The sequence below is a fragment of the Patella vulgata genome, chromosome 3, assembly GCF_932274485.2.
Source record: "Patella vulgata chromosome 3, xgPatVulg1.2, whole genome shotgun sequence".
NCBI lineage: Eukaryota > Metazoa > Mollusca > Gastropoda > Patellidae > Patella > Patella vulgata.
Genome location: NC_065881.2, coordinates 30567573 through 30580699, shown reverse-complemented (window position 1 = coordinate 30580699; position 13127 = coordinate 30567573). Strand labels below are relative to the sequence as shown.

The window sequence follows — 13127 nt, the reverse complement described above, 5'->3', positions numbered from 1 at the left end:
GAAGAGCATTTTCAATAATTTCACTATTTTTCAACTTTTTTCCAAGATTGAGGCCATTTTTGGACCACCTATATTATTTCAATGCTTTTATTTTTGGATTCACACCCTAGACCATCGATAGGACTCTGATTAAGAAAAGTTTAAGAAAAATCGTTGGCGTCGTTTTCGAGAAAAAGGCGTCTCAGAATGCACCAAAACGGAAAATACTAGATTTTCCGCGTACCATAATTTATTTCCTAACCATCGAATTCGTATCATTTAGATGTCATAAGATAGTCTAGTCATGAGACTATCCGACGACACTTTAATTGTTTTGGTCCGCTAATATCTAACGGAGAATTCGAGTTTTTAACAAGAGCGCCATTTTTTAAAAAAAAATTTACATTTTTTTTTTCGTTTTTTCAACTACTTCCGGTATACGAATCATTGTCGGGTAGTTTTAAAATCCGGTTTTGGAACTTGAATGGGCACAGGCCTTATAATGATATGCTAAATTAACCGATCAGATAAAATCCCCCTGAGAAATCCTATGTTCAGAAGTGCCAAAAATGCAAAAATGTCAAAATTACGAAAATTAAATTTCAATAACCGACTACATATTATACATGGTTAGAATCGCTATTATGTCAGGTTTTTCAATTTATAACTTTTTTTTGAAAATTTGTTAAAATAAACGAATAATAGAGAATTTTCCAAAATTTCACGATTTTTCGACTTTTTTCAATTTTCAGTCCATTTTATATCCTATTCCAGACGTTTCAAATTATTACTGGATGGTTCCATGCACAAGACTACCGAAAGGACTATCGATAGAGAAAGTTTAAGAAAAATCCTTTGAGCAGTTTTCGAGATAAAGGCGTCCAAAAACACTTCAAATCACAAAATACTTGATTTTCAGCGTGCCATAGTTTGCTGCCTGGTCATAGTATCCTTATAAATTGGGTATCATACGACAGTCCAATCATCGTGCTATCCAACGATGATTAATCCATTGAAATTGGACAGAGAAATCCCGTTTTTCCCAAAAGCACCCATTTTTTGCCTTTTTTTCAAAATATCGAGCATTATTTCGACTACTTCCGGTTTACGGATCGTTGTTGAAATTGCTTTATCCACCTGTCTGACAATATGGCTTTACGATCCTGGAGTTTCAGAAAGATCGATTGATGCTTTCAAAAAATATAAGGGTTGGAAAATGGGCAGAAAATTCGAAAAAAATCGAAAAATAAAGGCCGATAACTCGGAATGAAACTTATATTACTGGAATCGGAAGGACATCTGGTATCCAAAAATGTAGATCAAATTTGAAAATTTGGAAAAATAACAAAAATTGTCTCGAAAACAACGTGTTTTCAATTTTCGAACGATAAAAGTCATAGACGAATGTTCGAAATTGAAAAATGTGAGATAGCCCTTATCTCGGGAAAGATTCGGGGTTTCCGAAAATGTCATTTGTTTAAAAATAGGTAAAGAATTGACGAAACAACGGCCGATTTTCAATTCCGGGAAAGAGTCAAAAGTTCGGTCACTTCCGGTATGCGCAGAAGTTTGAAAAATAGTTTATCCAGTAGCCACCACATGGTTTCTAGATAGAAAACTTGGTTCCAGATCAATATCTGTTTCCGATCATGGAGAAATAGGCTCCCGCGGAAAAAAAAAAAAATAATAACTAGACCTGCAAGCAGCACTGAACCGGCTTTCAGAAATCAGACAGGAAGTGTGTCATACAATAGCCCATTCATCGAGCTACTAAACGATACTTTAGGTGTTTTAATCCGGTCACACCCGGCCGTGAAATCACGATTTTTGCAAGAGCACCGATTTTAACTGGGTTTTTTTTAATATCAAATATATTTATATGACTACGGTTTCACCGGTGCCACGTTACCCTAAACATATGTCACTTCCGGTACCAATGAAACCATTAAACAGGTTTCCACATAAGCATTGCACACATCAAATAAAATGGACGCCGAATCAACCAAATCCAGCAATATCAATTCATTTTATACATTTGTTACATGTAAGTGTACAGTATTTCCGGTGATAATGAAAATGTCCAATTAGTTTTATGAAATCAGAAATGGCATAAGGCATCACATGGTGAAAATTTTATGTAAATCGAATAATAATTGCCTCTTTTATAGACCAAAAACCTTGACATGTGACTTGTATAAAACCGTGTATTTCTCTGCAACCGTACAAGTTAGAAACCATTTTCTGGTATCTGTATGATCGTATGGGTTTAATCTATTTGTTGATTGGAATCAAATATCATAATTTTAAAAACATTACAAATTAGACTCATTTGAATAAAATATCTGTTTTGAAGGCTAAAAATACAGTTTTTGCAAAAATGACGTTACTTCCGGTGATAATGAAAATCTTAAATTACTTGTATGACATTGTAAATGGCATTAGGTATCACACAGTGAAAATTTTATGAAAATCGAATAATAATTGACACTTTTATGGACCAAAAACCTTGAAAAGTGACCTGTTGAAAATCGCCTATTTCTCCGCAACTGAACAAGTTAGAAACCATTTTGTGATATCTATATGATCGTATGTTTCATATGTTTCGAAGGCTATAAATACAGTTTTTGTCCAAATTTCGTCATTTCCGGTGACATTGAAAATGTTAAATTGAGTTGAACTAGTCACAATTGACATTATGCATCAAATGGTTTCACTTTTATGAAAATCCAGAAATAATTGACTCTTTTACAGGCACAATAGTGTAAAGAGTGACTCGTGCAAAATTGACCATTTCTCGGCATCTGCGCTTATTACAAATTAATTTTCACATAATTCTTTCCGTATAGATTATTGCTACGAGTTTATGAAAGTTACGAAGTAATATTTTAAAATATGAAAAAGCTGGATGCGTTGTAAATAGCTTAATTTTACACCTTTTTTCACCTTTTAATCGAAATAGCCCGAAAACGGAATCGAAATTAAAAAAACTGGGCCCAACATTTTGTGCGCCTTTAAAGGGCGCACCCTTTCAGTTATACCAGATTCGAAAAGTGGTACCTAACTGTCAAAATTGTAGTTTTTGGTAAAATTACGCCACTTCCGGTGCCGACAGATAACTCTATTGGTAACAAAAAAAATGGCAATTGAAACAACGGAGCATATGAACTTTGTTCTATACAAATCGAACAATAAATAATTAAGCTAGGACTGAAAAACTGAATTAGCCAATGGCGGCCAAGCAAAATTACTGAGACAAAAAAAAATCAGATTTTTGCTCAAGTCAGATGACTCGTCAATTTTGTGTAAAACACAACTAAAAAATATTCATCAATAAAAAAGTTTTTTGTAAAAATTTGGCGCCTAATATCTGCGAAGATATGCCGAAAATGAAAAGTAGCGTAGCTATGTGCCCTGTCTCCGGCTATGCCAAAATGTATCGAAAGTTAAAATCCAATGATTATTGTTAAAATTACTGCAATATTTCTAAAAACGATAGCTTCGGTCATTTCGGACATTTCGCATTGTCGCAGAACGTTCAAAATAGCTTTATCCTCTAAGTCACACCCACTTTCCCAGAAAAACCGAAGAAATCGTAAGGATTCGACAAGCAGTTGCTTAGATATACTCAAAACAAAAGAAGAATAATAATAATAAGAATAATAATTTTAACAAAAACAATAGTGTTTCACACAAGCTACGCAGTGTGAAACCCTAATAATTTTAGTAATCTCAATAGGCTTTCAGACGAAAGTCTGAAAGCCTAACTAGACCTGCAAGCAACATTGAACCGGCTTTCAGGAATCAGACAGGAAGTATCAGACAGGAAGTGTGTTATACAATAGCCCATTCATCGAGCTACCAAACGATTCTTTAGATTTTTTGATCCGGTCACACCCGACGGTGAAATCACGATTTTTGCAAGAGTACCGATTTTTACTGGGGTTTTTTTATGAAATAAAAGACACAGGGTTTTCGAAAATGTCATTTGTATGAAAATAGGTACAGAATTGACGAAGCGACGGCCGTTTTTTTTTTTAACTTTTTGGCACCGCACGAAATTCGGCCACTTCCGGTCTGCGAAAAAGTTTCAAAAATAGTTTATCAAGTATCCACCACATAGTTTCCCGATAGAAAATTAGGTCCCAGATCGGTATCTGTTACAGGGACTGAGAAAGAGCACCGATTTTTACTGTTTGTTTTTTTTTAAATATCGAATATTTTTTCGACTACTTCCGGTTTACGGATCATTGTCGGGATAGATTTAACACGTTGTATGGGAACTTCACTTCCTGTACCAGAAGTTTCAGAAAGATCCATTGAACAGTTTTTAAAAGAATAGAAAATCAGAAGATATTTAACGATATTTAGCAAATAATTGGTAGCCTGATGCCAATATGTTATCTCCTTTATAGCATTAGAAGAAGATATAACGATTTTTCGACTTTTTTCAAAGATTATGGCCCTTTTAGACAATTTATACTATATTGAGGCTTTTAAATTTGGATTCACACCATAGACCACCGTTAGGACTCTAAGTAACAGAAGTTTCAGAAAGGAAAAAAGAGAAGTTTTCGGGATGAAAGCATCTGAATAGCCCCCAAAAATGAAAATACTAGATTTTCAGCGTCCCATTATATGTTGCCTAACCAGGGAATTTTTACCATTTAGATCGTCCATTGTTCGGGCTATCCAATGACACTTTAGTTGTTTTGATTCGGTGAAATCTGGCGAAGTAATCACTTTTTTCGCAAGATCACCATTTTTATACGCCCACATTGAAATGTGGTCATATATTGTCGTCGCCCCCGTCCGTCCGTCCGTCTGTCGGTCCGGCGTCCACAATTGCTCTAGAGGCTAAAGTTAATATCCGATTGATTTTAAATTTATATAGTGTTTAAGGCCATGAAACGAAGAAGCCTATTGATTTTCAGCGATTTCCGATTATTACTGCCAGAGTTATGGCCCTTGATCACTTCAAAAATTATTGTGGACGCTCCTGGGGCTAAAGTTCATATCCCATTGACTTTAAATTTATACACAGTGCTTAAGGTCATGAGACGAAAAAACCTATTGATTTTCATCGATTTACGATAATTACTGCCATAGTTATGGCCCTTGATCCCTTTGAAAAATCTTGTGGACACTCTAGAGGCTAAGGTTAATATCCTATTAAATTTATATACAGTGTTTAAGGTCATGAGATGAAGTCTATTCATTTTCAGTGATTTTCAATATTTACTGCCAGAATTATGGCCCCTGATCACTTTGAAAAATCTTGTGGACGCTCTAGAGGCTAAAGTCAATATCCGATTGACTTTAAATTTATACACAGTGTTTAAAGCTGAACTCCGGTTACAAAAATACCGAAATAATTAAATAAAAAAAAGTTAACGCCCCCAAGCCGCCATACTTGTTTCCAATTTGTGAAATAAATATGGTGGACATGGAGGCTTATGACCTGGAAAAGTTAGCCGATCTCACTTCCAGTTTGTTTCTAATTATATTTACGTCATTTTCTGGCGTAAATCTAACGTAAAGTTTACGTCATTTTCTGACGTAAATCTAACGAAAGTGACGTAAACTTTACGCAAAATTTACGTTAGATTTACATCAGAAAATGACGTAAACTTTACTTTAGATTTACGTCAGAAAATGACGTAAATATCACGTAAAAATGATGTAAAGTTTACGTTAGATTAACGTCATTTCCTGGCGTAAAATTATCGTTAAAAAACTGACTGACCATTTTTACGTAAATGTAACGTAAATTTAACATCATATTGTTATGTGGGTAAATACGTTGTTATGGTGGATTTTGTTTTAAAAAAATGGTCCTATCTCTTCGAAACTTCGGCTAACCCCCCATTTCCGACCTCGGGGCATCCAAAAATGGTCTCAAAATTAAAATCGAACACATAGTTCCAACTCTATTTTTTGTTTAACCCCCGGGAAAATGGCCACCGCTTGCCCCCCATGGGTCGGGCCCTAAAATTTATTTTTTGGAATTGTGCTTGGGACCATAGGCCAGGTACCCGGTGAGTGTGCCCGAAAGTAGGGATGTCATGCGCGCGCTCGTACACCTGAAAACATCCTTGTCTGCACGAAAAACATCAGAGGCGAAATTCGAAATATTCAAGTACCAAACATTCGACCATGAGCCGGGCTATCCTGAAATGTATTAATTTCGGTAATAGGAGACAGATTCTCTAAGCTACGACCAATTGTGTATGTTTTCAAGCCCATTAATGAATTCGCTCTTAAGGCCTTCGTATATACTAATATTTTACATTAATGATAAATTACTTTAAACCACCAGAATTCACTTTGAGAAAACCGGAATTCGCCCCAAGACAATTGTATTTATTTATATTTTGCAGCCAGAATTTCTACTGTGCATAGAAACCAGTGTCAAATTTAAGACAAATGAGGTCCTGTCCTTGTTAAGTTATGAGGCCCCTTACTTGGGCCCTGCAGGAGGTAGGCACAGGCAGTCCAGCATACATGCTCCGAAAATTTATAGTAGTTAAAATATTACATGTTACCGGATAAATCGTTATTTTCAACTAGTTTTAGGCAAATTTTAAATTATTTGGAAGGAAGATTGAGCCCTCTTGGTCAGCGGGGTTAGCACTAATAGAAACCCATTTTTGCATCTTGCATCTTTCAACTAAACTAGATAACGGTGAGACTAACCTCATTGAAATGTTGCATTTAATAAACCCAGTGAATGTTATCCATAAAGGTGTCTGTTATATTGCTTTCACTAAAATGATCTTTAAAAATAGTCTTTATAAGTTTTTCTCTATCTATTTGTATGCAAATCTAGTTCACAAAATTGTATATTTAACTTATCTTACATTTTAGAGGCGTATCAGAATGGTGCTTATTGAAGGAAAGCTAAAAAGTTGGGGTAGAGCTGAAACTGTTATAAAGATTATAGATCAAGAAATGGTAAAAGCAGAGTTTGAAATGTTCAGCCTAGAAGATGTTATAGAAGCTGTTAGGAATTGTGGTGATGTTCGAAGCTCTTTAGTATATCTTCAGCAAGAATGCCAAATTTGTTTGGGATTCTTTCCGATGAATAAGGTACATATATTTCCACATTGATATTAGGTCACACAAACAAAATATTCTAGTTCTCAGACAATCTTTCCAGAACAATGATGCAGGAGGGCGGTTTTTATACGGACACATTGGAATGTGGTCATATATTGTAGTCACCCCCCTCCCCCACGCACACGTCTGTCGGTCCGGCATACAAGATTGCTTATAGATGTTCTAGAGACTAAAGATATTACCAGATTGACTTTAAATTTGTACATAGTGTTTATGGTAATGAGACAAAAAAGGCTTTTGATTTTAAGCTCTTTTCGATAATTAATGCCTGCATTATGACCCTTGATCACTTAGAAAAATCTTGTGGACACTCTAGAGGCTGAAGTTATCACCTGATTGACTCTAAATTTATACACAGTGTTTATGGCCATGCTACGAAGAAGTCTATTGATTTGCAGTGATTACTGCCTGGGTTAAGGCTCTTAATCACTTCAAAAAAAATCTTAGGGACACTAGGGGCTAAATTTAATATCCGATTGATTTTGAATTTATACACAGGGTTTAAGGTCATCGGACGAAGAAGCCTATAGATTTTCACCGATTTCCGATAATTACTGCCAGAGTTATGGCCCTTGATCACTTTCCAAAAATTTGTGGACGCTCTAGAAGCTAAATTTATCACTCGATTGCCTTTAAATTTATACATAGGGTTTATGGTCATCGGATGAAGATTTCCGATAATTACTGCCAGTGTTATGGCACTTAATTACTTTAAAAAATCTTGTGGATACTTTTAGAGACCATACTGATTGATTTTATATTTATACACTGTGTTTATGCCTATATATAATGGTTTCGATTGACTTTAGTTTGATACACAGAGATTAAGGTCTTGAGACGAACAAGTGTATGGGCCATTCTTTTAATGAGAGCTCCAACGTCTGACATTTACTAAATGAATGAATGAATGAAATGGAGTTTTATGGCACGTTAGCTCCAACCAGTATCACATAAATATATTTATATACATAAATAAAAACATGTATCACAGACAATATTATTAAAAATTAATACAAGTAAATATAAGTCCTTTATGTATATACTATAGTTAAAACCCCCCAAAAAACGGGATATATATACTGTATATACAATTAAAATTTATTAAAGAAAAAAGTTTGTCTCTTTTAAAAAGTTTAACAATTTTCCATACAGATCCGGTTGGGCAAACAATTGACGTAGTGACTGGCAACGGTAATAGTGTTTGACCTTACATTCTGAGATGTGTTTAACCGTCAAAGGAACATGGCAGTATTCGCAGTCTGGTTGAAGCTCTCGCTTCAAGATGAAAATGTGAGTTAAAAAGGTGTGACCAATACGAGAGCGACACAAAACAACTCCATCCCTCCTGTTGGTTCTATAGGAGTTTGGCCAGTCTCCTAAGAAAGGCTTAATGTGATGAAATTTATTTGTTTCTGCAAGATCCAAAGATAGTCCGGTAGCTGAAGGGGGAGAATCGCCACCCGGGCTGTGAATTTATGAGACCAAGTTTTCCTAGACCAGTTATTTGCGTAGTCCGAATCTAGGTGGTGATCATGCGTTTGAGGGGGCGTTTTCGAGATATGGGGGCTCCAATGTCTACAATTGGGGAAAAATGTGATTATGTTGACATAAATGATGACCATGTTCTATATTGATAAAACATAAATTCCTAGGACTGCCCATCTGTAAATAAGTGTTTACCAGATGTTTACACTATTTGCGTACGAAATCCCATTTTTCGCAAAATCATCTATTTTTTGCGTTTTTTTTCTAAATATCAAGCATTATGGCTGTACGATCCAGGAGTTTCAGAAACATCGATTGAGTCTTTCAAAAAAATATAAGGGTTGGAAAATGGGCAGAAAATTCGAAAAATAAAGGGCGATAACTCGGAATGAAACTTATATTTTTGGAATCGGATGGACTGATGGTATCCAAAAATGTAGATCAAATTTGAAAATTTTGAAAAAAACCAAAAATTGTATCTTAAACAACATATTTTAATTTTTCGATCGCTAGAAGTCAGCGACGAAGTTTCGAAATTTCGAAATTTTCTACTGCTATCGTCCGAAAAAAGACACAGGGTTTCCGAAAATGTCATTTGTATGAAATAGGTACAGAATTGACGAAGCTACGACCGTTTTTTTTTTAACTTTTTGGCACCGCACGAAATTCGGCCACTTCCGGTCTGCGAAGAAGTTTCAAAAATAGTTTATCAAGTAGCCACCACATAGTTTCCCCATAAAAAATTAGGTCCCAGATCGGTATCTGTTACAGGGACTGAGAAAGAGCACCGATTTTTACTGTTTGCCACAAGACACATAAGATTTACTCAAAGACAGTGGAATTCGGTTGTCTTTAGTGTCGAATCTCGATTCACTTTGAGATTTGCCGATGGCAGGGTCCGAGTGTACCGCAGACGAGGTGAACGTTACGCTCAAGTATGCGTCAGAGAAGTTGACCGATTTGGTGGCGGCAGCGTCATGCGTTGGGGTTCTTTTTGTGCACATGGACGTTCTCGTCTTGTTGTTGTCCAAGGGAACTTAAATGCTGTCCAGTACAGGGATCAGATTTTGCAACCTGTTCTTCTTCCGTTTATGCAGAGACATGGGCCTGGACTAACGTTTCAACAAGACAATGCTCGAGCCCATACAGCAATTGCTACCCAGAATTTTTAAAGAAATGCCGGTGTCCAAGTCCTGGATTGGCCGTCGCTTAGCCCCGACCTTAATCCTATTGAACACATCTGGGACGAACTGGGTCGACGTGTTCGTCAGCAAGTGAATCCACCACTGACGTTGCAGGACCTTCAACATGATTTGGCTGAGCAGTGGCGACGTCTTCCTCGGGTAGTGTTTACTAATGTTCTGAGATCCATGAGAAGACGTTGTGTGGCAGTACGAGACGCTAGAGGAGGCCACAACCGTTACTAAACACTTTATTCCGATTGTTCTCGAATTCTGTGAATTTCATTTTGGGGGGTACTGTGACATCACGAACGTTATCAATGTCAAGGACTTTCGGCGAGACGTATTCTTGCTTTCTGTTGATGTCAAGGTCGTCTGTGCACAACATAACAATAAAATAGTTGCCTTAAACCAAATATTAAAAATCTAGTCCCAAAAATCCCGAGTGTCAAGTTTTTAATTTGGCTGAGTATATGAGAAAAATCGGTTGGAAATTAGCAGAATTTAGGCCGATTTTCAATTTGCGTGCACGTTAAAGATTTGACGCATTTCCGCTATGCGCACAAATTTGGTTTTACATTTAAGCACTAACCACCACCCGTTTTCTTGAGAGAAAACCAAACTTCAGACCCCTATCTCTTATACTTGCTGAGATCTAGCTTCCCCCAATAAAAAAAAATAATAATATTAATCTTAGTAATCTAAATAGGCATTGATACGAAAGTCTGAAAGCCTAATAATAATAATTTTAGTAGTCTCAATAATAATAATTTTAGTAAAAACAATAGTGTTTTAGACGAAAGTCTGAAAGCCTAATAATAATTTTAGTAATCTCAATAGACGAAAGTCTGAAAGCCTTATAATAATTTTAGTAAAAACAATAGTCTTTCAGACATGTCTGAAAGCCTAATAACTAGACCTGCATGGCAGTACTGAATCGGCTTTCAGGCAACAGACCCGAAGAAAGCATACGAAAGTCCATTCACTGGGCTATCGAACGATACTTTAGCTCTTTTGATGGGGGGGTTGGATGGCTGAATGGTTAGCGTGAGCGCGCTGTATCATAAAGTCTGTCATTGAATCGACTGGCGTGGTTTCGAATCCCCGGTTGTACGTGGCAAGGAGTAGGGTCGCCTGTCCAACCTCGTGGGTTTTCTCCGGGTCCTCCGGTTTCCTCCCACTGCTAAAGACCCCTACGCGCAAGCGAATTATGTAAATAAAATTAAACCATATGTTAGTCCCGAAATGACCTAGTTTGTGTCGAGTGGACGTTAAACCCCATTTCTCTCTCTCTCTCTCTAGCTCTTTTGATCTGGTAATATCCAATTGAGAAATCGCGTTTTTGGCATAAATCTTCATTTTTATGCATTTGTTCAAAATATCGGATATCTTTTCGACTACTTCCGGTTTACGTATCAATTTCTGGATAGTTTTAAAACGTGACGTTGGCCTTTAACTTCCTGTACCAGAAGATTCAGAAACATTCATTGATCAATTTTTAATAAAAAGAAAAATAGAAGAGCATTTTCAGTAATTTAACGATTTTTCATATTTTTTTTTCAAATTTTGAGGCTCTTTTTGGACCATTTATATCATTTCAAGTCTTTTACATTTGGATGCACACCCTAGACCACAACTCGCTAACCTCTAGATCCAATTGTCAATACCCAAATTAGTCGAGAAATTATCAGATTTTCCAGCTTGGTTCTTCCCTTGTGAAAAGTGTAAGGATGATCGATGGCCCGACAAAGGACAACATATAGTCAGAGGGGATGAGAAACCTTGGTCCTATGTACACATTTGCTTGCACTTAACACAACCCAAAACATTTGGAATACTAAATAAGTTCCCTTTAGCGCTGCTGTCCGGGCAAAAATCCTTCATACCACAATTTTCTAAATTGATTATCTATTTCTTGTAATGTGTACCACTTTGATGCCATTTTCTACCTAAGCAGCTGTGGGAGTGCCAGTCACATATTCAAAATATCTTGTGGATGCTCTAGAGGCGAAAGATAATATTTGATTGACTTTAAATTTATACACAGTGTTTATGGTCATGAGCCGATGAAGTCTATTGATATTCAGCAATTTCGGATAATTACTGCCAGACTTGAAATTTATACGCAGTGTTTGAGGTCATGAGACAAAGAATCGTATTGATTTTCAACGATTTCCAATAATTACTACCAAAGTTATGGCCCTTGATCACTTTGAAAAATCTTGTGACGCTCTAGAGGCTTATGTTATCACCCGATTGACTTCAGATTGATACATAGAGTTTAAGGTCTTGAAACGAACAAGTATATTGATTTTCAGTGAATTTTGATAACTTGAACAGCTAAATCCATGATATTAAATATTTCGTATACTAAACGTTAGCATGGGGCAAAACTTTATAAAAACCAAACAAATTCTAATGGTTTTCTGACAATTACTTCAAGAGTTGTTACTCTTAATCAGATTTTAGTGTATTATAAATGTTTCATTAATTACTGAAGAAGTAAAAATATGTGACAACTCTTGTTGACCGCGCAGACGATTTAGCTGCTGTGGGCGTATGTTTCGTTTCCTGGCAACCTATCTTTATATTTGTTTGTCTTTTACAGGCCGCATTACTTTTGCATACTTATCCCTTATACCCCAAGAATCATCCTGATTGTTTTTGGTGCATGCCACCCCCCCCCCCCCCAGCGGCAGAGCTACATGCCCATTTTCTCTTTGTGTGTCTGTGTGTCGCATACAGACCACATTTCGTAACAGATCCATTCGAAACTTTGTTTATCTATTCCTTTTTCTCTGTATGTTGCCTACAGGCCACAATTCTTAATGGATCGTCTTGGAACTTGGAAACTATTGATTTTGGTGCATATCCTGACCCCCAGGGATAGAGCCACGCCCAATGTTTGTGTTTATCGTATAAAGCCAACCCTCATACCAGTACAGGTTAATAATTAGGGTTAAAAACTGGTAAACGGAAACTCTGCCTTTGTAATAGGCGTGAATCGGAATCTACCTTTTGGTAAGTGTCGCCAATATAAGAACACTCTCGATTAAACTTGTACTATTTTGACATATGGGACTTCAAAATTTAATATTTTTTGTAAAATTTCTTGTACGCGGCAGGGAACATTTCAGCAATATTCGCGGTCTCAGAATTTTTGTGATTCTTGTACAATGCCTGCTTTCGTCCAATCATTTACATCTTGCATTAGTGTAGCCTAAACAAAGATAGGTTGGCAGGCAATGAAACGTACGCCCGCAGCAGCTAGGTCGTCATATTTTTTTCTTTTGTCGGTAATGAAACATTTATAATACACTAAAATCTTAATAAGAGTAACAACTCATTAAGTAATCATCAGAAAAT

At 36.4% G+C, this 13127-nt stretch overlaps 1 protein-coding gene across 2 annotated transcripts in view; it reads left to right on the top strand.

Annotated features, from left to right (window-relative positions):
* The window catches only part of LOC126814503 (E3 ubiquitin-protein ligase RNF31), a 384135-nt gene that overhangs the window by 226344 nt on the left and 144664 nt on the right, over nucleotides 1-13127 (top strand). For both annotated transcript variants that reach the window (XM_050539678.2, XM_050539679.2), the window contains exon 13: nucleotides 6844-7065. In XM_050539678.2, the coding sequence (XP_050395635.1) occupies nucleotides 6844-7065 (222 nt within the window). The remainder of the gene's footprint in view (nucleotides 1-6843; nucleotides 7066-13127) is intronic.